General features: G+C 38.5%; 1 protein-coding gene across 1 annotated transcript in view; it reads left to right on the top strand.

Annotated features, from left to right (window-relative positions):
• LOC107550912 (membrane-associated guanylate kinase, WW and PDZ domain-containing protein 3-like) overlaps positions 1-23,275 on the top strand; it is a 50,140-nt gene extending 26,865 nt beyond the window's left edge. Inside the window, exons 3-6 of the mRNA XM_016232362.1 lie at positions 785-901; positions 11,230-11,349; positions 13,779-13,952; positions 23,166-23,275. Coding sequence (XP_016087848.1) covers positions 785-901; positions 11,230-11,349; positions 13,779-13,952; positions 23,166-23,275 — 521 coding nt within the window. The remainder of the gene's footprint in view (positions 1-784; positions 902-11,229; positions 11,350-13,778; positions 13,953-23,165) is intronic.
• Positions 23,276-25,831: the final 2,556 nt, after the last annotated feature.

Below are 25,831 nucleotides of genomic sequence, written 5' to 3'. Positions count from 1 at the left end.
CATCCTCCTGTAATAACATAGCGGTCATTTCATACCTATATGCTGTGTGTGTGTGCGCGCACATGTGGTTTCGGGGCTTATGTTCCTTTATGAGAACTGTGAGCTGTGTTTTATTACTAAGAGAGGTGGGGTGGGGGTGGGTCTGTCATTTTGATTGGTTCGAGAGGCACTCTGTTCATCTATAACAGCCAAGTGGCCTGTCATCAGAGACCATAAACCACAGCAGATGAAATAAAGAGATCAGCCATGTTGAGTGGAGCAATGGGCAGCCATGCCAAGACTGTGTGTGTGACATTTTTCACTTTAATCCAAGGCTGTGTATGTGTGTGTGGGAGAACGTCTCTGTATGGCACACACTTTTCATTATAACCCGAATGTGTTTCTACATAGCGCAATATGGCATTATACTGACCATAAACATGTGAATTCATTGTAGTCTTCAATAGCATTTCTTTGCAGTTCTGGCCGGAAGGTAGAACAAACCTGGCTTCATTTGATTGATTAGAAACACCTCTAATATCTACAAAGGTTAATCAATACCGCCTCCAGGGACTGGGCAGAATTTATCTGTGTGTGTGTGTGTGTGTGTGTTTATTTTCGCAAGCTCTTCAGTTTTTTTGAATTGCAGATTTTGAGTTGGGTAAGCACATTGTCTCATTTGTAAATGTTAATGTATGGGATATTCTTACTGTACCTGTATGTGTTAAATCAGAATGTCTCTGTTTGGTCACTTGTCCAGCTTTCACTTTCTATTTATAATTTATAATTTCTCTCCTTTTTCCAGGCTCAACTCTATGCAAGGATCTAAGGTTATATCTGAGCAAATGTTTCACACCAGGTTCAGTGGACAGTCAACTCCAGCAGGTGATCCGAGAAAACCTCTACTTGAGAGCTGTGCCCTGTGAGTACCCCAAAAAATACTGTTCAGAAGTTGCCCTTTTGAAGCTTAAAAAGATCTATATAGAGGTCTAATTTATGCTTAGTTTCAATGAGAAGTGTGTAGTTTTCCTAGCATTCCAGACGGAGTAAGAAAGTGACACTCAAACACTCTTCTGTCATTGGTCAGACAAACAGATAGCCCCGCCCCAAACTCACATCATTGAATGATCTGTTGCTGTGTTTGAATGCTTAAACAAGCAGAGCAATGTTTTGAATCCTTAAAGGGGTCCTATTATGCTCTTTTACAAAGTCTTGATTTTGTTTTGGGGGTGTACTAGAACATGCTCTCATGCTTGGTGGTTCGAAAAACACATTATTTTTCACATATTATACATTATTAAAATACCTTTCTCTCCAGGCTGGCACAAACGGCTCGATTAGTTCCGGCTTTGATGAAGGTCCGCCTTCCGAAAAACAAAATGTGTTGTGATTGGTTAGCTGTCCCAGTGCGTTGTGATTGGCGAACAGCTTAGACGGTGTTTCAGTACTGCCCCGCCTCTTGCTCTGTCTTTCAACAAAAGCTTTTGGCGAATCCGGCACTTCTCACTCGTGTTGTGGAAGCTGTCCTCAGTAAAATGCGCAGCACACAATAGCAAATTGGGGTTATAATGCTCAGGAACAGAGTTCAAAAGTAAATTGCAACCACTGTTTCCTGACATCATCCGCTTTCGGAAGAAAAAAACAGCGTTTCAGGCGGTCGCGCACCGGACGAGAAGCGTGGCGTTGCGCCACGTCTTTAAAATTCGAACACATTATTTTGCTAATGTCCACTTCGCAGGGCACTTACAGTCAAATATAACAAACGTATGAAGCAATAAGAGAAACATACAAAATGTGCGGAGCGGCGGTACGCGAGGACTGGAAATGAGAACCGCTGTTCTAGATATGTCAAAAATTTGAGGATACAGCACAGCAGCTCTTCTTGGTTTTCTCTGACGCACTAACTCTGAGTCTGCAACAGCTCTTCTTCGTCGTCTCGTCTCATGCACTCACTCAACCAAGCGTTCTAACCACGACCTCGCCCCTCCCCACCCTCCAACCATTTGAATTTCTGTAGGCGGGAATTCTTTGTAATGAGATTCTAATAAGCTGCTTTGTGATATCACAAAGCCCGGAAACCAAATGCTGTAGTCCAAACGAGCCGTTTGCTGTAGTTCTTGAAAATGGATTTTTAAAAAACGAAATATCTCCCTTTGGAGTGGACTTTGAGATTTGTAACTTTCTAGATCTTTTTATGCCCAAACATACACACTACAAGTGAAAAAGCATAATAGGACCCCTTTAAGACAACTAAAAAGGAAACTAAACGAGACACTATTTTCATGATACATATATCACTATTTATTAAATGTTTATATATGGTAAGATTTTAAGTAAGATTTAAGGTAAGATTAATGGGGATAATTTGGCTTTAGAAAGATTTGAAGAACTGTTTTATAGTATTTTATGTTAAGATCTTTTATCTGAGTCTGAGACAAATCTGAGAATGGAAAACCAAAGCAAAAGTCTACATTTGCTTCATTTAATCTTATTGTATCGATTCATTTGTAATTATTCTTTTCTATGGTTAAACACACATACACACGCAAGTTTAAACAACCCAATAAACTACTAGAAAATGAGCTTGTTATTTCATGCAACAGCTCTTAACATCTTGCACACTTGCAGACTGATCAAACTCAAGGTACTGCAGTTTTTCTGATGAAGTGTTAATTGGGGTGTGATCCATTTAATGGAAAGCAGGTGTTGACAACTCCAACTGGTTTCACTGCGACAAGAAAGACAGGATGCAAGAGAATGAAAGAGAAGGGAAAGGTGAAGGTGAAGATAGTTACAAATAAACAATTTTTTCTGTCATTTACGTGGCATTCTCATCCTCAGTCCCAACATGTTGTTATTTTTCTAGTGAATGCCAAGAAATGTTTGAAGAATCAGTTGTTATACTTTACACAATCCTTTAATATGAGCAGTGGTATTTTGAATGCACATCTTTGACGCTTTGTGAGAGGAAACCCTCTTAACATTTCCATCAAGAGAATGAAAGAGAAGGGAAAGGTGAAGGTGAAGATAGTTACAAATAAACCATTTTTTCTGTCATTTACGTGGCATTCTCATCCTCAGTCCCAACATGTTGTTATTTTTCTAGTGAATGCCAAGAAATGTTTGAAGAATCAGTTGTTATACTTTACACAATCCTTTAATATGAGCAGCGGTATTTTGAATGCACATCTTTGACGCTTTGTGAGAGGAAACCCTCTTAACATTTCCATGCTTTTCACTTTGCTTTTCACGCTCTTTTCTATCAGTCGTCTCTCTTTCACATCCTCTGTTCCGCTCAACTCCCTGTTGCTTCATTTTTCTCTGCCCTTTATCCTGAGCTTTAAAATCCTAATTATATTTTGAGTAATTTCTTTCCCGTTTTAATCTTTGTGCAGTGATAAGACACAGATTTGGATTAACCTCCATCAAAATCATAAGCTTTTGTTAAGTAGATGAAGTTCTGCTAGTTTTTACAGCGGAATTATTACCGGAGACATAAAAGCAGGGGGAAATCATAGGTGTATAAGTCCTGCCTTTCAGTTAAAAGAGCCAGTCATAATTTTTGATCGAGTACACTCTCTCTAAATGCATGATAACCCTAAAAATGTAAAGGTTTATAGTGTGATTTGAGCTAAAGAAGCTGTCGATCAATCTTGTCAGATTTTATTGCTGATTTGAAATCTACTATTTAAGCAGAATTTTGACAAACAGTTTTGGAGATTTCTATTATTTACATAGAAAGTAGTTGTCTGGAGTGTTACCAAGATGGCCGCTGAGTGAACTGAATAGCCTTAAGGGGACTTTGAATTCATTGTGAAACTTTCGTGGCCACTTCAGGAACTTCCTGGTGAGGCTGGCGCTCCGTTTTTCTCTTTCACTGTTCCTCAGACATTGTTTGAAAAGTTTTCAGTCAGTTCTCATAGTTCACCCAGAGGACATGATGGAGTCTGGCTCTGCATATGTGTTTGAGCATGTGTGGGAGTGTGTTTGAAATGTTGCGTAGACTTGAGTGGGGTAATCTCTGATTTATGGTGAAGTAGGTCATGCCGAGCTTGACGCTGCCCGCCGTGTGCCATTCTGCTTGCTGAGCGAGATGCACACACACACAGACACACAAACAATAACTGCAGGCATGCCTTTGAGCTTGTCTTTGGCTCTTCCAAAACACACATAAGCTTCATTTGTGATACAGCAACACGTGCTGCTCTCACATGGTCACCCTCAAATGTTCATTATTTAAATACTTGCACAGAACACTGAACACACAAAACACACTGTGCTGGTTAGTTTCCTCTTCATCTCAGTTTGCTGAAGGAGGAAAAGCCACTACAGCTGGGTACTTTTGATTCCCAATTTTATCCTCACCTAAAAATGCTACAGTTAATACTGGAGAACAAAAGCGGTTTGTACAAACAGGAATGTTTGCAGATGTTTCAGCTGCTGATGTGCGATAATAGTTTTAAAGTTGACATATCATGAAAATCTGACTTTTCCAGGTTTTAAGTGCTATAATCAGGTCCCCTGTGCATCTACCAACCAAGGAAACGTGAAAAAGATTAACTCAGTAACTGTTTTGGTAAGCCTTTTTCTGCAAGCGTCTGAAAAAACAAGCGCGTCAGATTTCGCTCCCTTGGTGATGTGGCAAAGGGATCTCATTATAATATTACCGCTCCTTAATCTGCAAGTTTCCATCCACGGCGTCGTCACTTTGTTTTCGCAAGCGACAACGGTGTACCAGTTCTAATGTCATGGCGAAAGTTTGAGCAAAGCATGCTAACTGTTCTGTCTTTGGCTGCACAGACGAGCACAGAACACTATTTAGAGTCCCAGCCTCAGAGGGGACAAGAGAGCAGTAGAATTATTGATTTATTTATTGCTACTGCCACACAGATCTAAAATAAACAAGCGATTTATTTCTCAGCAGTTTGCCTTCACAGACATAACTGACTGATTTTGTAACTCGTGTGTGTTTTTAACGTAAACTTGTGTGTGAATGAGAACTTAGTTTAGTACTCACATGCTGTGACAGCCGCTTTCTGTCCGTGTGTGCACATAGAAAAACGTATATCAGAAGTTTAAACTCATATGGTTTAAAAAACATGATTTCAGCACGATAAACATGATAATCAGAACCAAAACAGATCATTTTAGCAGGTCCGAGCTGTAATGGTGCAGCTTTATTCTGGAAAAGAGGGTGGGGAGCAGCAGCTCATTTGCATTTAAAGAGACAGGACCAAAAAACAGCGTGTTTCTGCTTCCACTCAAAGTAGGCATATTCAAAATGTTATAATAAGTGATCTGTGGAGTATTTTGAGCTGAAACTTCACAGACACATTCTGGGGACACCGAAGACTTATATTACATATTGTAAAAAGGGGCATAATATGTCTCCTTTAAGCCACTGTGCACATTAATTTTCAGTGATCCATTGTGTTTGAACTTGCAGATAAAATTATGTTGCAATATCATGCAATATTTGGCCAAAATGATAATTGAAGACGTTACTTTATCCCTCTTTGATGGTGTATTCAAGGTACTGTATCTGATTATCACATTAAGACTGATTTCACAGCATAATTTGCCAGACTGACAGATTGCATTTGAAAAAGCTGATTCTATTATGATAGTGAACCGAGTTCAGATTATGAATAATCATCACAAGGCAGTCAAAGCTTTAAAGGACACAGATTTGTTCAGAGGAAAGTGACCATGACGTCTTTTACAGCATGCAGAGAACTTGTTATCAAAAAAGTCCCTTAAACAAGACCGCCCATTGAGCAGCCTTCTTGCTAATGCTTCCTATTTCTGATCTTTTTTTTCTATAAATTTTTCAAAGTGGTCTGTTTCCTCATACTTATGTTGTCTTATGGAGTGTTACTTTTTTGTTGCATCACACAATTACTAATACATGTATGAAAATCTATAGGCTACACATAAATGGCTTTCAGTGCTTTGCTTTGTGATCATGAGTTTTGGATAACATTACTTTAAAATTAATTGTTGTGTTACTCCTATTGTATGTATTATTATTATTATCATTTGGTAATTTAGCAGACACTTTTATCCAAAGCGACTTAGAAATGAGGACAATTATTATGTTTCATTTTTTCTTCAAAAGTAACACATAACATTACTTTTATCACGCTCTCATTGAAAGTCTCATTAACACCAAGTATAAAATAAAAAGTGAATCCACATCCTATGAAACAGATTTCATTGAGCCTATAATCATTAAATAATAAAGATTTCTCTCACTTCAATGCAGGTCATTTGATAATACTGATTTCATTCACAGTGATATAGTGAATATATTTTGGTATAATGACTATAATAGAGGTGTACTGTTAGTAATAATAGCAGAGCTATTGTAATGCAGTGCTGCCTGGCAGGTGGTGTATACATTTATAGGAACATTTTCATTTTGTCAGCAGTTTCTTTTCATATCTTTTCACTCTCTTTGTTAACGTTTTTTTTTATATATATGTTTCTTATACTGTGAGACCAGCTCTATCAGCTCTACTGACAGCTGAGTATCTTGAATGCTTCATTCAGACACATGGGCCAAATGCTTTTGTATTATCTTTGTTATCTAGCAGAATGTCCAAGCTGCACTTTTCCATAGAATGAAAGTGAGTGATGGCTGTCTCTTGTCCCCATCCACTTTTATTGTATGGAAAAATATCTTCACTCAAGAAAGAAAGTCATACAGGTTTGGAATGACATGAGTAAATAACCAAATTTGCATTTTTGGGTGAATTATTCCTTCATTGTAGCATAGCTGTGTAGATCACTCAGCCTGACCCTGAAAGGGCTTTAGTTTGGCTAAGCAGAGTGGACAGGAAGGCCTGCTGAGGCCTCTGGGTGAGAGCTCTAGTTTCATCTGACAGAGATGGAAAATAGCAGAGTAAACAGTCTGGATGCCTCCAGCTTGGTAGTCATACTTTACCTGTCAAATATATGCAGCAGTAATGTTGATGGTAATTGGGGCGACGAGAATGCATAAACCATCACGCCTTGATCTAAGGTCAAAAATGAAATAAATAAATCAATGCAAAGCCTGACCTTGAATCTGCTGACAAAAACGAAAAATGTTAAATCCTTATGTTGATTTTTAATGTTATATTGTGGTCAACATATTTTGTTTGTGTCATCTTACAGCCACTGCACTGTGTGAGTGGCCAAAAATCAAAGGCAGTATTGAATACATATTTTACAGAGAAGGCAGTCCCAGAATATCCGAAATGGGGGATGATAAAAAAAGAAAGCAAATAAAGTGCAAATTGCCAACCAAAGGCTTTTTTCACTAACTCTGTCCTCCATTGCTCAGATAATTTAGCCTTAGTGTAAACAGCGCATGATTTCTATTTACACATTGCATGAATATCATCTATCAGTATTTGCACTTAGTGTGAATATGATGCTATTTGTAGCTCTTTACATATGGTGCACATGGTATCCAGCACTATTTACAGTCATTGTAAGTAGCATATAGCTTCTTTTGAATAGCTGCCTAAATATAATTCATTCAATACCAAAAAGTATTAAAATAGTGAGGTTCAATTGCCTTTAGGATGTTGCCAAAAAGTGTATTAGCATTTCAGCAAAATATCACGGGCAAAAGGTCCATTGTTCATTATCACACAGCCCTTTCTTTTGATCAGTGTGACAAAGTTGTGTGACCAACTTGAACCTGTTGTGAAATCTGCTTGTGGAAGTCTTTCATACCCATAAGAATTTCCCAATTGCATGGATTGCCATTGAAATTACTGGATTTTAGTGCATGACAATTTGCTTAACAACTTTAAACATGACCATAGCTTTATACAGCAAGGCAGCTTACTAAGAGCACAAGTGTGTGTCTAGTCAAATGACTGCAGTATAATGACTGCATTAGACAGTGTATGACTGTATCAGACCATTATTACATAAGGTCTGTCTCATATAGCTGTAGGCAGGAGGACATTGTGCAAATATGTTGCAGTGATGCATTCAAAATACAGTCTATATAGTGGAATACTTAAATCTGCAGGAAGCATCTTAATTTCATATTTATATTTCATTTTATATTTATTTTCATTTTGAATTTAATTCACTTTTTGATTGTATTTTCTGGATTGATTGGATTGTGTAATGCTGCTTATCCCATTCCTCATTTCAAGTTTATAAAGAGGTCAGCAGTATATGCATACAAACAGGTTTTAATATAATTTTTTAGTGGAGTAAATTCATTCTCACTATATGTCCATTTGATTCCCACCACAACAGATTATATTGTCTTTAGGATGTATGTTCAGAAGTCATTTTGTATTGATTCCAAATGAGGGCACATTTGAATAAAACAAATATAGCTGCTGTTCAATTAAAACAAAGGCATTGAACAATAGTCATCGACTGGGCCAGCGGGCGGAGAGAGAGTTCACATGGTCCACTGCTAAAGTGGAGCGCAGGACATAAAGGATTAAACTGCTTAAAGGAATTAACAAACGGTTGGCCGTTTATCAATTATTCATGCAATAGAATCAAATTAAATGGCTTTTGTAATGGGTAAGTACAGAGGGGGTCTCTTTAGAGAATAGATTGCATGCTACACAGGTTACTCTGCTTTTGTATGACGTTCAATGAACTTTCCAAATCAGCCGGTTTGAGTGCATTTTGAAAACTATAAATTACTTTTCAAATTCTTTTATATATCAATGCTGTTAAACCGATGCATGAAGGATTGATTGACGTTGCATCATTTTCACTTTGGCATCATGTGTTTGTCGTTAGTTTGCTTTGTGTGTGTACCTTGAGGATAGTTTGTGGTTCTCCACCACAGTGGAAATAAGCTATATCAGTACGCCCTGCTGAATACCCCTGTACTAATGTAGAAGGAAGACTTCTGCTAAGTGTGAACTGAAGTGTCACTCTTGCTCTTGTCTAGCTGTAGGTCTCTCGATCTGTCATAAGAAGGACCTTGGGTTCGCTGAGGTCACCGTGAGGTTATTTATAGTAGGTCATCATTATGACACAAAGGGTCAGAAACCTGACAAACTATTAACGAGCTCATTATTAATTCATGGAGGGAGAAAGCTGTAATGTGTTCTCGATGTCTCTGATGTGTTCTTCAATCACTTACCTGGAGCTCTGAGAGAATTATTCACACTGAGCTTGTCTGGTGTCTGTGAGGAAGTATCACTGAAATCCTCTCCAGCCTGTGGGAATTTGGTGATATTTGTAGACTTGTAAAAGAGTGGAAGATCTATAGAAGAATATTTGATCATATTTGTAATAGTAGCAAGCTGTTGTTTACCTTCCAAGTCTATTTCAGTGACCAGAAACAGTTCTTATGCCACTCACTATATTTCCATCCCATTACTACTGTATATTAATATATACAAATCTGCAGCAAATTTTCAGTAATAGCAATCTACATGCCAACTCCAAAGACCCTGTTGAATAAGTATTTACAGTATACATAGCTTAACTGTATTTTCACCAGTAGTACCCTTCAGTTTTTTTCATGTAAATTTGCACTTCTTTGTAAGTATTTGGAGTTTTTCTTTCAGCGTTTTTATTCACATTTCTGCCTCAAAGTAAAATATAAAGATAACTGGGAGAAAATATTAAATAAATGCGAATAAAAATATTTTCTTGCAAGCTAGAAATGAAGATGCAGATTATGAGATGTCAGCTTTATGTTATGAGAGTAGTTGTGATGTAGTTATGAAGTTATGACATATGAAGTCACAATTAATCATTTAGAAATAAAGACAAAATTATTAAAATAGCCACACAATTTGGGATATGAAGATATGGGATACAAAGGCACAAATATTAAAATAGGCCCCCAATTAGAGATACAAAGAAATGATCGAGCTATTAAAAGGCACAATTGTGAAAGTCACAATTTTGAGATATTAAGGTCCAGTTGTGAAAAAATAATTGCATTGGTGAGATATAAAGCAAAAGTTACTATTTATATATAAAGGCTATGTATAGGATCTTTATATAAGATAAAATTGTGATATATAAATGGCCATAATATTTTATTTTATTTTATTTTTCAGAAACAGGATTCCAAACACACACACACACTCACTCACACACACACACACACACACACACACACACACACACACACACACACACACACACACACACACAAACAACAACTGTTTAATAGCAAATAAATTTCTTGTGGAAATTTAAATCAAATGTATAAGTTTACCATGAAGACACAGAGAATGTTTATTAAAGAATTTGTCCTCATAATATTTGCATACTGAATTGCATTTGGTCTTCTTTCTGGCATATATTTGTATACTGTATGAAAGAAACCCACTCAATACAGTCCAAACCACCAGCAGTGTGCCACTGCAAAACACACAGCAGTGTGCTTGTCTCCACAATGATCTATGATAACGTCAATAAAGTCATCGTGTATATTACTGATTATTAAACGGACACGCAGTTGCACATACATCACAACACACAGTTTGCAACTGCATAACTCGTGATATGTAGTGACCCTTCCAGCGTTCACAGCAGTATCCTGGCCCAGAATCCTCTCACTGCATGTGCATTAGGCATTGCTTAATTTTGTACACACATATGCTCCCACACACACCCTTGAGGCCATCCTTAAATTAGACAGACGATGCATTTCGCTCTCCTCGCTCCGAGTGTCCTCTTGTCTCGCTGTGATTGACGTGTGGTGGGTGTGGCGGTAAGTAATTCGGTCTAATCATTCCGGCAGGCCCCTGGCTGTGTGAGCTGCGGGTGAATATATCAATACACACAAACAAACACACTGGAGAGTGCAGGACCTCCGAGCCAAGCGCTGGGACTAATGTTCATGTTGTGATGTACTGGGGGATTTCGCTTATCAGACTCTTAATTTGAGATATTGAGGCAGAAAGGAGGTAGGATCTGTGTGTGTGGTAGAGGAGTGATAAAGAATTCGTGATTGATGTTGTGTCAGTGTGGAGCCGTTGAAAGCCTGCGGAAAGAGGGAGGGCCATGTCAGATTTTCGAGGCTGGATCGCTGTAATTGGTCTGGGCTGTTCATAGCCCTGTTAACTTGTCAGTCAAGGCTGGATGGAGAGGGGATAAGATGCCATCTTAATCTGAGAGCATGCACACACACACACACAAACACACACATTGAGCTGAAGGCTGCACTGCGGGTCAGTGATCTGTCAATAGTTCTGTAAGTTATTTGAGTTTGCTGTATTTAATGCATCCCTTGCTTTTTGATGCCACCCTCAGGTACGACTAGACAGCCACGAGACGGCGAGATCACGGGAGTCGACTATAACTTTGTCACCGTTGAGGAGTTCTTCTCGCTGGAGGAGTCGGGGGCGCTGTTGGAGAGCGGGAAGTTCAAAGGTCAGCCCACATTTACGACCCCATACCTGAATAATTTATGAATATAAAGAAGAGGAAGAGTAGAATTGCAGTGCAAATTAATTGCATCATTGTTTTAATATCCTTTAGATGCTTTTTACGGTCATGCATTACATCTATGGCACTTTTGGTGATCTATTGATTCACAGTTCTAAGAGCTCCATTTACACACATTAACATGCATCAACACAACTGTTGTGTTGGCAATACTTGTCTATCCAACAGCTCAAAGTTAAAAGGGATCATTCACCCCAAAATCATCAATTTATTTGGATTCTCACACCAAGCCTTTATGACTTTTGAAGAGCCTGTTATGGTCATTTTAGTTCTTTTTGGAGCTTGACAGTGCTCATCATAGACTTGGTGTTGTTAATAGAAAATTGTTGTCCAGGAATTTCTAATAAATACCTTTTTTTCTGTTATACGAGACAAAAGTCATATCTGATATCAAGAAAATATGATAAAATGGGGCTGTATGTCTGAGACCACTAGTGAAAATGCTTCTATTTTGAATTTTCCCTGTAATTTAATATTAATAGATAAATAGGGCCAGATTTACTAAACAGGGCAAATTAGCGTTAGAGCGCAATTCCATAAAAGCGCAGATGGGAGGGGAAAATTCTGCGGGTGATTTACTAACTATGCGCACATTAAGGAACACAGATGCAGCCAGATCATTTCCAAACTGACCAGCACAATCTACCAAGAGCAGCGCAAATTACCGCATGCTTTAAGACATGCTTTTTTGGGGCGTTAAATAATGGCGCAAATACCAGTAATTTGACGAGCGCAAACGTTAGTAAATTGTGTTGCGTGATTCATTTTAACACTCTCCCATAAATTTTGCATCTCAAAGGGAAACTCTGACAAAAACGTATTCAATAAAGTCAGGTGCAAAAACCACGCCTTTTCGGTGCTAATTCTTCACTGCGCATCTTTAGTGAATCCTGACACTACTATTTTAATGCCAAAAGACGGTTTTGTGCTGGGGCAAGCTGTTAGTAAATCTGGCCCTTAATGTTTCTATTCTATTCTATTCTATTCTATTATGAGCATAATTTAAATGAAAATATGAATTAAACATTTTCTACTCAGTATTTTTCAGTTGGTTAATATGCCTTTTTAATGGTAATTTAATATCTTAATATATTAATATGGTTGAAGAATCAAGCAGCTCAACCTGACTGATGTATTGTAATATGGCACTAATATCTAAAATACCGTGATATCACACATGAGAAAGTCAAACCGATCACAGAATAAGTTGCCTATGAGCAAGTACACTGTAAAAAAGAGTGTAATTTTAACAGTAAAATATTGTAAAAATGCAATGGAAAAGGTTGCTACAGGTTGTTCTGTATGTTTACATTTTTATTGTATTTTTTACAGAATTATTCTGGAAACCACAGCTGCCAGGATTTTTGTAAAAACAACAGAATTAATTTTTTACAGTGTATTATTTCACTTTAGTTTATCTCATTTTGTCTCGTCAGCTGTAGCCTTTAAGTAACTGATCATTTTTTCCTTATTTTTTCCAATTTTACTTATTGTAAATTGGAGAAATGTGATCAGGTTTCTACTTTGAGCCACACAAAGTCAGTTTATACTAACAAAAATGCTCATTGTCCATTACACAGGTAATATACCCTCTAAAATAGTCATTTCAGTGCAAATGTATCGCAATTCAATGTTCATTGTGGAATTGGAAGCTCATTCGTCTTCATTATTACTGTGGGCTCTGTGACACATGTGCCTTTAGCATGTTAGTTATGGCTCTCAGGGGCAGGATCACCTACCTCACCTGATTAAACAAATAAAATGTATTAGCATAAAAAATGCTGCCGCATTTACAAAATGCCATAAACGCCATTCTCACCTTGCCGACACGGCAAGATATGATTTACTTACAACTGCAAAGTTATTCAATCAATAACAGATGGAGACCAGGGTTCAAATCTGTTGAAAGGTCTGAAGATATAATGTCACTCCTGTTGTATAGTGTTCCATCCTTGAGGTGTTTTTTATGCTTTTAGAGAATATACTATGGCAATATGATTATCATGCGTTATTAAGGTGACCTTGATTGCAAGATTTTGTTGCTCCTCTTGGCTATTTGTATTAAAATAAAGCTATGATTCACTCTGCAATTAATAATCATGCATATCCATGGCTTTAATCTAAACTTAAATCCCTATCCTATGTAAATTGTTATGTTAAAAGATACTGATAATACATATGAGATCAAATGTGACACATTTCCTGGACAATGAGGTCAGAGTAGTTCAATGTTTTGCAGCGGATATTATAAACCCTAAAATAAGAGCCTAAAGAAACTCTTCATATAATAACTGCTGAGCAATAATTGTCCCTGAAAGACCTGAATGACATGCTCTTTATATTTACTGGATTAGGGAACTACTACGGAACCCCTCGTCCGGTTCACATCAATCCTGATAGTCCTCCCATCACCTACCAGGAGCACCGCAACCTGCTGAGAAACTTCCGCACACGTAGCAAGTCCCTCAGCAATCTGGAGAAAGCAGGCGAGGAGGGAGACAACAGTGAGGAGGACTCAGGTCTATCAGGTAGGAAGAATACCCATCATTCACAGCATGCACCTTGTGTTTATTAAATGTTTTTGGTAAATTTGTTGCAATACTCTCATATACCAACCCTCAATACATTGGATAAAAATAACTCTATTCAATATGCAAATGATTGTGCAATTCTCAAATGTCTTTATATTCATATTATATTTTAGTAGGTTTGTGTATATGAAAAAGGTTTACAAAATATAGTCGTAAATGTAATTTATATTTGTGACCCTGGACCACAAAACCATGTCATAAGGGTCAATTTTTTCAAAATTGAGATTTACTGAATAAATAAGCTTTCCATTGATGTATGGTTTGTTAGGATAGGACAATATTTGACCGAGATACAGCTATTTGAAAATCTGGAATCTGAGTGTGCAAAAAAATCTAAATATTGAGAAAATCGCCTTTAAAGTTGTCCAAATGAAGTTCTTAGCAATGCATATTACTAATCAAAAATTAAGTTTTGATATATTTACGGTAGGAAAAATATCTTCAGGGAACATGATCTTTACTTAATATCCTAATGATTTTTGGCATAAAAGAAAAATCGATAATTTTGACCCATACAATGTATTTTTGGCTATTGCTACAAATATACCCGTGTGACTCAAGACTGGTTTTGTGGTGCAGGGTCAAATTTGTATTATGTAAAATTATATACATTTTTTTACTACAATGATGTAGTATACATTTTAAATGCATAACTTTATATAGATTTTTAAATTATATGCCATTTGATAATTAAAAAAAAATTTTAATATGTATTTATTTATTTATTTCTGACTATAATCAAACCACATTATCCCCATGTTTTTCCATTGTATTCTGGTGATGTTGGATTGAGTTTAAAATGGCTGCAATCTGTGATCTCTATTACAGTGTGATTTTTAGTCTCATACTTCAGAATGGACCTGAATTCTGTAACTTATGGACAATATGGGTCATACAAACACAAAATAGATAAATACTTTATCCACAATTTCTTTTTTTTCATGAAATCAAAATAAGCGATACTATTCTAAATAATTGAATTTAAACTTGTCAGATCAAGCTAATACATAGATGCCTGAAAGTGGCTTTGCTGAGTGGCTGTGATTATTCTTTGTTTTTTTTCTTGGCTTGCATGCTCAAATTGACAGCAGAGTAGTTACCAGGCAAATAATACTTTTTTTCAGTCATTGTTTTCCTGCTCTGATGTGAGCTCTAACATATTCTCTTTCTTTTTGAGGAGCCTGCAAACCTGTGTTTCGTGTGTTATATTTCAGGTTTTCTTGTCCTTTATTATTATTCCACCTTTCCCTGACATTTGGATCTGAGGAGAAAACACAATATCAGGCACAAAACACAGTAGGGATGCACCGAAATAAAAATTCTTGGCCGAAGCCGAACAAAATGAAACACTGGGCCGAAGGCCGAATACCGAACACGGTTTTTCCAAATTTTTCCCCCGTGTAGGCCAATTTTGCCATTTTTTTCACCATTGCATTAATTAGATTGCCAAAATGTGCTTTTTACTGTTTTGTCCTGCTTTTCAAATAAAAAAATTGTTTCTATTAAAAAACAACAATTTAAAAATATTTACTTAACACTGAAATTTTTTTTTTACATTCTAGCAGACATTAAATTAATAAGTTAGTAAAATAATATTTTTTGGCCATTTTTGAGACTTGAATCAGGCATGTATTTTTTACTGTACAAATAAAGGCAGCCTTGCTGAGCAGAAGAGAATTCTTTTGAAACATTAGAATATATTACAGATCCCAATTTGAACACTATGTGTGAATGTTATAATGAATGTATTAATAGAGCTGTTGTAGGGGAATTATTATTATCATTATTATTGTCTTACTTATTTATTTTATTTTACAGAACGACAGTAAAATTACAATACTAACATTTATGAATGTCGATGGAGTTGTTGCTTTTTCTCTGCTTTTATTTTGGCAGAACCCCGCAGGACGATCTCAGTGCTTCTTTTTGTTGACGACAGCATGCAGATTTATAAATTATTCTCATTACGAATTTGGGAAGATGTTTGTCGCACATATCACAATGTCACATGGCTTTAAAAAAATTCACCAAAATGTTACTGAGCAACAATGAAATTTTCATCTCCGAACAATGAAAGAGATTTTTTTTGCTATTTTCGGCCGAATAATTTCGGTTGCCGAATATTCGGTGCATCCCTAATATAATATATCACAGAGGCTTGTCATTACACAGAATTATCTTGTTATGAAACCACCGATTTTTGGTATTTGATTTTCTTTTTCTTTTTCGAAGACATGATTAAAGTACATATGGTTTGTATTGAAGACAGATGTTTTATAATCAATGTTGGTTGCAGAGCAAATAAAAGGTCAGTGTGACATCAGTCTCAGTTTCTGTTCTCCCGGAGATCTGGAGAAATAGAAGTGACACTGGTTCTTTTGCAATATAATGAGCTTCCAAGCATTCCAATTGCTCTAACTGCACACTTCATGAAGACCTTTGAGAGACTGGTCTTTGAACAGCTCAGATCCCAGTCATAGACCATCTGGGCCCAATCTGTCCACCAGCCACACATTTGACAGGATGCTGTTTAACAAAGAATGAAAAATTTAAGGGGGTCTGAATATTTTCCGTACCCACTGTACACACTCCACAGGGCATGATGCTCCCACCTTGATAAAGATGGCACCACTGCCAGGATTATGTATGTCTGGTTAGGTTTCATTTGGACTTTTCCAGTATCTTAAACACCATTCTGCTCTCTTAAACTTGAGATCAAGTTTATGTTGATGAGCCCACATCTAAGAGTGCAGACTCCCCTACCTGTCTCAACCACTTTAATAGGTTTGAATCACAAGTAATCGGATTTTCCTTGATATGTTCAGGTAAAAGTGTTCATAAGAAATCAAAAACCAACCATTTAGCATAATTTCATGAGTGGTTAACTGATATATTGCCAATGCTGATGTATTAGCCGATTTTTGGCATTTTTTTAAATTATCGTAATGGCTGATGAGTTTTCCTGTATGGCCGATGTGTCGGAAGCAGGACTTTTATTTTGACAGCTTTAAATTCTTGATTTCAGTCTATGCTGCGCTATATCTAGTTGGCCGATATGTTGTATTTATATCATATTCACTGTATGCTGTATGTAAAATTAGCACTGCCTTTTCTTTATTTGAAAAAAAAAAAAAGATATCCAGTCCTGACACACTTACCAGATTACTGATTGCAATGTTGGTTATAGTGTTTACTTCCTATTAATTTTAATTGCAATCATTTTTAATTACATATATTTTAATTAATAAATATAATGTAAAATAAATATGAATTTAATTTCAGCAATTGTTATTAATATATTTAAATTAAATAGAGAGCAGGGTGGCCAATATATATGATATCACACTAAGATATCGGCATAGGAAATAAAAAAAATCTATGTTGTTCGATCACTATATTTCAGTCCAATCTTAACAGTTCAGTTAACAAGTGCCACATTTCAGCGCTGATTGTTTTGTGATATACAGTTAGTCTCAATGCAGTGCTGCTGTTGCAAAGAGACTTGTGCACTGCTGAAAGTAAATTTAGGAATGTGATGAGTAAATGTTTAGATGTAGCTTTTACAATATGATTTATAATTTACGTTTAAAGTTAAATTTAACATTTCGATGTTAGCTCAAACAGTAGAGCATGGCGGCAGCAATGCCAAGGTCATGGGTTAAATTCCCAAAACTAAAGTACTGATAAATGTACACTTTAAATGCAATTCAAGTCTCTTTGGTTAAAAGTGTCAAAAGACGCTAACATTTACATTTTGCTAAATAATTACATATTGCAAAATATTATCCATAAAAATTTTGTTTTTCTGCACATGAACTCAATTAAATATACCATAACATATGGTATGTGGACTAAAAACAGTAAAATTCATTGCCATATCCATCATGATTACTAAAATAGCATCTGTATGCCAGAGTTCATGGCATCATTCGCCTCCTGGTAAATATCAGTGCCGTTAAAGCAGATAGAGTGTGTATGACACTCCAGCCAAGGGTGTATGTGCTTGTTTACAGCTGGGCTTATGATTCTAGTGGGAATATGCTAATTACCTCAGTACAGAGTGCAGGTTGCAGATGTTCAGGTCCCAGCTGGGGATCTTTCATATCCACTTTTCTTTGTATACAAGCACATATGGTATTTCAAGTGATATAAGAGGATGTCTTTATATTAAGGAATAGTTGTTGAGTGAGGGACAGGTTCAGTTTTGCAGCAGAACAGCTTTCTCCTTAGATAATTGAACAGCCATTCAACATATACGGACAATGTATTTTAAGTCGCAGTGAATTACACATTATAGAGGCACAAAACAATTGTCAAAGCTATAGCTTACCCTTGAGAAAAAGAAAACTAAGTACACTTTTGCATGCTTTTAATAGAAGTATTTGGTTAGGAAATAATATTAATATCTTATACTATTATATAAGGACATTGATGCAAAATGAAGGTTAATTTTTCAGACACTTGTTTGTATGTTATTTGCAATTAAAATGAATGCATTATAGTTTTTAAATTTATATTAACTGCAATTTAACTTAACCTAAAAGTGCTTTTTTACACTTAAGTAAGACTTCATATCTGAATAAGCAATTTCATAATTCTAGAAATATGATTTAAGTGTGCTGCTGAATGTACTGACAAGCATTTACAGCAATTACATATACTTAAATGTCATTTCTATAGAAACTTGTATGTCATGTATTTGTAATGACGAGGCTGCAATTTAGTACATTTAACTTTAAATGTAATATTAACACACTACAATTTTAATTATAATCAAGTATGTTACACATGCTTTTGTTAGTAGTCAACACATGAAAATAAGTGTACTGTAAAGCATGACGAAAGATTATTAAATCACAATGATTTAATTACATAGTGTATGCTATACCGAGTTTAATTATCCAATAATCCGAAACTATTTTTGGTTTCGGTTTCCAGCTAACTGTAATTTTGGTTTAGGTAAAAAATGATTTTCAGTATATCACCACTTGTGCTAAGAAGCAACAAAAAAGTTAGTCATCTAGCCTTAGAGATTGTCAGAAGACATTTCAGAGTTTAAGACTTGATGCCGACAAATCTGTCCAGTCAACTCTTTCATAACTTCACTTGGGTTTTGTTTGTCTGTGCACTTTTGTCTGGCCCTGGTGTCTTCACCCCATGGGCAGTGGCACGGATGACAGAGGCATCGATCAAAGCATGACATTGAAGCCAATCAACAGAGGAGGTTTACATACCGATCTGTCTCTATGGATTAAATGTACCGCTCTGTCTCTTAGATGCTGACCCGGCTTACGGTACATTTCACAGCTGACACTGAAGCGATTTCCTTTAGACTGTAGAATGAGGAAAACTTGGTTTTGTTTTTTAACAGAATAACATTTGTGAGAACATACACAAACACCACATACTGCAAAGTTTTGGGAGTGACTAACACATTTCATTATCACTTACTTTATCATTCTGTGTGTGTACGGAATACAAAAGTCACTTCTGAACCTGTGATGACTGATATGGTGATAAACACAGCAATGTTTTGGCATCTTGTGGCTGTAGAAACGTGAATGGTGACAGTTTAACAAATTTTGAAGTGTCAGTGACAAATGACAAATAGCAGTGCCCAGAAATTTTAGCTTTAAAATTTTGTTTAAAAGAAAAAAAAAATCTTTGTTTTCTTGTTGGTTTCATGTGATTCAATATGTTTTAATACCCTTTTCAAGAACACTTTTAATTTTATAACTATTAAAGGGGTCATATGATGTTGCTAAAAAGAACATGATTTGGTCTATTTGGTGTAATGAAATGTTTATGCGGTTTAAGGTTAAAAAAACATTATTTTCCACATACTGTACATTATTGTTTTTCCTCTATGCCCCGCCTTTCTGAAACGCGTCGATTTTTACAAAGCTCATCGGTCTGAAAAAGCGAGGTGTGCTGTGATTGGTCGAATACCTCAAGCGTGTGACGGAAATGTCACGCCCCTTACCATACTGTGATGCCGTGTCCCGGCCAGAGCGACGAGACAAAAACATTAAAACCTATTATAAACGAGGCATTTGTTGCATCCATAATTACGGATTATAATGACTTATACTGTCTTTTTATGCGTTGCATCGCGCAGTGTAAACATAAAACAGTGTCTGCATTTGTGATCTGAGAAATGACAAACAACAAGTGCTACTCTACACTGCTCAAAACTCGCGTTTGAATCATCAGTGGCAAATTCTTTAAATATGAAAACGTACTTACAGTCTGTGAGTCAGAACAGCCGGCATTGTAGTATACTTTCCCAGGATCAGGAAACAGTCCTCCATAAAATGTGCTGCACACATCTGAATATTTGGGTTGAACTGTTCTGGAACAGTGTTGTAAATACAACTTAACCACTGATTTCTAGTCATGTCCTTTTTTGGAAGGCCAAACAAAGTAGTTTCGCTTTCACAATGAAACACAGCGTCACACACGACGGGCTAGAGTGAGCGGAGGACGGCTTGAGTGAGCATAGGCCGGCGGGCTAGAGAACGGCGCGGCCGGTGGGCTTCCAGCAACCACATGTGACGACCCCGGGCTGGACTCCGCTTCATCCACGGTGAAAGCCGATCCGGCGATCCACAGCGCAAAGTTGATGTATTGAATTACGCATCATTATATTGCATGACGAAGCGGATATTGTCCTCTTTTGGAAGGCCAAACAAAGTAGTTTCGCTTTCACAAAGAAACACACAGTGTCTCCACGACATGGCGGCGGCGGCAACAACAATACTACAGCGAGAATAAAAGTTACGCCTTCTTTCTTTGCGTGAACATTTGGGCGCCGTTATGCAAATCTTCCCACATCGTGACGTAGACATGTTGGGGGCGTGTTAGAACGAGCCGTTTTACGTAGGCGTGGCTGACTCTTAACTTTTATAAAGAATATCTCTTTGGATTTGAGATTTTAGTCTTGCAACTTTACAGATCTTCTTTATGCACCAAGAGCTTGTAACACTCCAAAGAGAAAGGAAAAATTTTAATCGCATCATATGACCCCTTTAAGATTAAGTAATTCATAAACATCTTTTTGAGGATTTGTAATAAATTACATTTCACAACCTGATCTAACTCAGCTATGCCATAAAAAAATATTAAATTACCTGATAATTTAAGACAAATCCGCTTATTTAATTATGAAGACTTTTTTGCCAAACTACCTGAAAAGAAAAAAGAATTTCATTCTTTTAAATCTTTTTTTTTTCTTCTTTCTTTTTTTATGATCATGGTATCAGGATAGTAATATCACGGAGATATTTTCATTTTATGAACAAAAAAATAAATGTCAAAATAATCAAAATAATTTTTAATTCAGAAATTAAAAACATGCTCTTTTAGTCAAGCCATTTTGCATGAATTGCAGTTGTGATGTACAGTATTTTTGAATAAATAAATAGAAAGAGAAACAGTGATCCACTGTCAGCAGAAGTGTTGTTAAATGTAATCTGTTTAATTACTTATTTGATTTTACTGAATTAAAAACTAGTTGATCAGTTCAGATACAACATGACAGCTATATTTAGCTGCAGTGTAGATATGGCCAATCACAGACAAACACATTTTATAGGGACCTTGTATAAACATAATTATTTTTATACTGTAAAAAAACATATATTCTATCCCCTGAACCTAAAGCCTGTTTAAAAAAAAAGTCCCCACAAGGTCAAAAATGTCAGGTTCTACTGTCCTTGTGGAAATATTTGGTCCCCACGATGTGGGATTTACCCGGACCACACACAAACTTGAAAATGTGTAATGTCTGTTTTGGGTTTGTTTCATGTTCTTGTTTTCATGTCTTTTATTTTGTAGTTTGATTCATGCTTCCCTTGCTCTCATGTATATCTGCCTTGTGTATGTGTTATGTTCTCATTGGTTATTGTCTTGTCATGTGATTATCAGTTCTGTTTGCTCATTGGTTGCTTTAGTCATGTGCATTGTTCCCCATTGGTTGGTTTGTGTCATGTGATCCTTTTTGTTTGGTATAAGTAGCCCTCTTGTTGCCAATGTCTCTTGTAGTTTATTAATGTCTGTATCTGCTGTCGGTGATTCTAGTCTGTTCATGCTACATCAATTGTGTTCAAGTGTCGTGTGTTTAAGTCAAGTGTGTTCAGGTCAAGTCAAGTCAAGTCAAGTCAAGTCAAGTCAAGTCTTTATTTGGATTTGTTCAACTTGCCGTTCAGTGGACTGCTCATTACAGAATACATCATTGGTTATTGTCTTGTCATGTGATTATCAGTTCTGTTTGCTCATTGGTTGCTTTAGTCATGTGCCTTGTTCCCCATTGGTTGGTTTGTGTCATGTGATCCTTTTTGTTTGGTATAAGTAGCCCTCTTGTTGCCAATGTCTCTTGTAGTTTATTAATGTCTGTATCTGCTGTCGGTGATTCTAGTCTGTTCATGCTACATCAATTGTGTTCAAGTGTCGTGTGTTTAAGTCAAGTGTGTTCAAGTCAAGTCAAGTCAAGTCAAGTCAAGTCTTTATTTGGATTTGTTCAACTTGCCGTTCAGTGGACTGCTCATTACAGAATACACGACCAAGAACATGAACCCAGCAGTTTCACGCTTCCTCTGCCTGCGTCAAGGAAACAGGGCTATAGAGGAATATGTGGAGGACTTTTGCGAACTTTCTCACTGTGTGGATTTTATAGTCAATATATTGACTATGCTTTGTTGCTGGCTGGTTCACCTCTTACTGTTGGGATGGCTGATGAGGAGCCCTGCAGTTTTGCTCTACCATCCGCACCAGAGCACTTTCACGTTCCAACTGTTATGTCTGGAATTATTCATGTCACGTCAGACTCTACGGAGCCTGCTCACGTCATATCTGCTACGCCAGAGCCTGCTAACGTCATACCTGCTACTCCAAGGCCTGCTCACGTCATGCCTGCTACTCCAGGGCCTGCTCACTTCATGTCTGCTACTCCAAAGCCTGCTCACATCATGTCTGCCAAGCCAGAGCCTGCTCACGTCATGCCGGCCACTCAAGAGATTCTTCACAACATGGCCACCATTCAAGAGCTTCGTTGCAAGATGGCCGCCACACAAGAGTCTCTTCGCGAAATGGCTGCCCTTCTAGAGTCTCGTTACGTCTCAACTGATCATCCAGAGTCTCGTCACTTCGCAGCTGATCGTCCAGAGTCTCGTCATGACACAGCCACCATTCCAGAGCCTCGTCCCATCATGGCCGCCATTTCAGAGTCTGCTCACGTCGAGCCTGCTACCCCGGCCAAGTAGTAGATGCAGATGCGGAGCTAGGGCCAGGACTAACAAGACTTATTGCCAGTGTGATGGACCCACCACTGATGTCAGTGCGAGTGGCTGGCATCCCAGTGGTCGCAACACTCTCAAGCCCGACAGGCCTCCCTCTGTCTACTGTGCTGCCCGTAATGGCGATCGCCATTTTGAGCATGTGGACTGCACACTGTGCTCCAGAGGCCTCTTCTGTCCATGAGTCTGCTCCAGAGGCCTCTTTTGTCCATGAATCTGCCCCAGAGGCCTCTCCTGTCCATGAGTCTGCCCCAGAGGCCTCTCATTTCCACGAATCCGCTCCAGTGCCTCCAGAGGTGACGGTGTCCGCTACAGATCCTCCCGAGGGGGCGGCGTCCGCTTCTGAACTCATAGTCTGCCCTGTTAAGGTCAAGAAGGCCATTCATGAACTCACAGTCTGCCCTGTCACGGCCAAGGAGGCCGTTCATGAACACACAGTCTGTCCTGTCACAGCCAAGGAGGCCGTTCATGAACACACAGTCTGTCCAGTCACGACCAAAGAGGCCGTTTATGAACATTCTGCCTGTCATGTTGCAGCTATGGTGGCTGCTCACAAACTCTCTGCTTGATCTGTCACAGTCAAGTGGTCTGTCCATTTCTCTGCTCCGCCATGGCTTCCTGCTCTGTCGGCACCACTCGGCCGTCCTGCTCTGCCTGCTCCGCCATGACCCCCTGCTCTGCCTGTTCCGCCATGGCCCCCTGCCATTGTCTGTCACTGCTCCACGGCCCAGGTCCTCCAGTGTTTCACTGTCTGCCACTGCTCCACGGCCCAGGTCCTCCAGTGTATCACTGTGTGCCACTGCACCATGGCCCATGGTCTTGCCCTATGCTCCACAGCCTAGGCCATGATTCTGAACCTGTTCCCCTGCACGGGCCTGGCCCTCCATCCCTCCCCCTATTCCACCTCTGCTCTACCACCCTCCTGGACTTTTTGAGTTTTGTTTCTGTTTTGGGGTGGGTTTTTTACTAGGGCATCAGGTGCCGCCCTTAGAGTAATGTCTGTTTTGGGTTTGTTTCATGTTCTTGCTTTAGTACTCTTTAATAAGAAAAGAGTACAGATGTTTGAAAAATGTAATAGTATGTTTCTACTTTGAATTATTTATAAGATGCAGTACATCATTGCTAACTGTAGAGGGTGGTATAAATGTACATATTTTAGGTTTTAAGAACATCTCGGTTACGTATGTAACCTTGGTTCCCTGAATAGGGAACGAGATGCTGTGATGACGTCATCGCTTTGGGAACACCTTCGGTGTGAAGAATGTCTGAAGCCCTTATACCATCACGCCAATTCATTGGCCAAATAGCACTTAGCACCGCCCCCGACGTGCACGTAGGTGAGCTATATCAGCGTGGACGAAGTTTATGAAGAAAGCACTATCAAAGGTATGGAACGGCCCGCATCGCAGCATCTCGTTCCCTATTCAGGGAACCAAGGTTACATACGTAACCGAGGTGTTCCCTCTCATAGGCTCTCTTCGATGCTGCGATGACGTCATCGCTTTCGGAACGCTATACCATAACGCCTGACGTACCTTTAGATAGCTGGAAGACCAAGGAAAGCGTCTGATCAAACGGATAAGACCCGGGAGCCAAGAGCCAACCTCACATCCAGACTGTAGAATTTGATGAAAGTGCTAGGAGAGGACCATCCTGCCGCAGCACAAACATCTTCCATCAAGGACCCTTTGAAGAAGGCTTGAGAAGAAGCCACTGCTCTTGTAAATTGAGCACGCACCTCTTAAGGCGAAGTCAAGCCACGCGCCTCATAGGCCAAAGAGATAGCCTCCACTATCCAGTGTGACATCCGCTGTTTAGTGACAGTAGAACCTCTGATTTTACCACCAAAACACACAAACAACTGGTCAGATCCACGCCACTGAGCCATGAGATAGCCTCCACTATCCAGTGTGACATCCGCTGTTTAGTGACAGTAGAACCTCTGATTTTACCACCAAAACACACAAACAACTGGTCAGATCCACGCCACTGAGCCATGCGGTCGACATAGATCCTAAGTGCCCTCACTGGGCAGAGACTCAGGCTAACTGGCCCCGCATCAGCTGGGGAGAAGGCCTCTAAAACCACTTGCTGAAAGCGAAACGTAGTCGAAGCAACCTTAGGAACATAATCAGGCCTAGGTTGCAAAAAGACATTAACCAGCCCTGGGGCAAAGTCCATACACGAAGGGTTGATGGAGACAGCCTGCAGATTCCCTAGCCTCTTAAGGGAGGATAAAGCCACCAAAAGAACCGTATTGAGGGTCAAGAGCTTCTCTGACACAGACTCCAACTGCTCAAAAGGATGGCCTGTCAGGCCCTCCAAAACAATCGATAAGTCCCAAGAAGGAACTCGTGCTGGGTGGAAAGGCCTACGCCATTTTGAACCCTGCATAAAACGGGAGACCAGGGGGTGGCGACCAACTGAAACACTTCCCACAAGTGCATGCCCCGCCGACATGGCCGCCACGTACACCTTAAGAGTGGCGGGGGGAACTCCCCCAGAAAAACAAATTTTTAGAAA

This window comes from Sinocyclocheilus grahami, unplaced genomic scaffold (assembly GCF_001515645.1).
Source record: "Sinocyclocheilus grahami isolate Dianchi unplaced genomic scaffold, SAMN03320097.WGS_v1.1 scaffold410.1, whole genome shotgun sequence".
Classification (NCBI taxonomy): domain Eukaryota; kingdom Metazoa; phylum Chordata; class Actinopteri; order Cypriniformes; family Cyprinidae; genus Sinocyclocheilus; species Sinocyclocheilus grahami.
The sequence above is the reverse complement of the archived record's forward strand: the minus strand, read 5'-3'. Positions and strand labels throughout refer to the sequence as shown.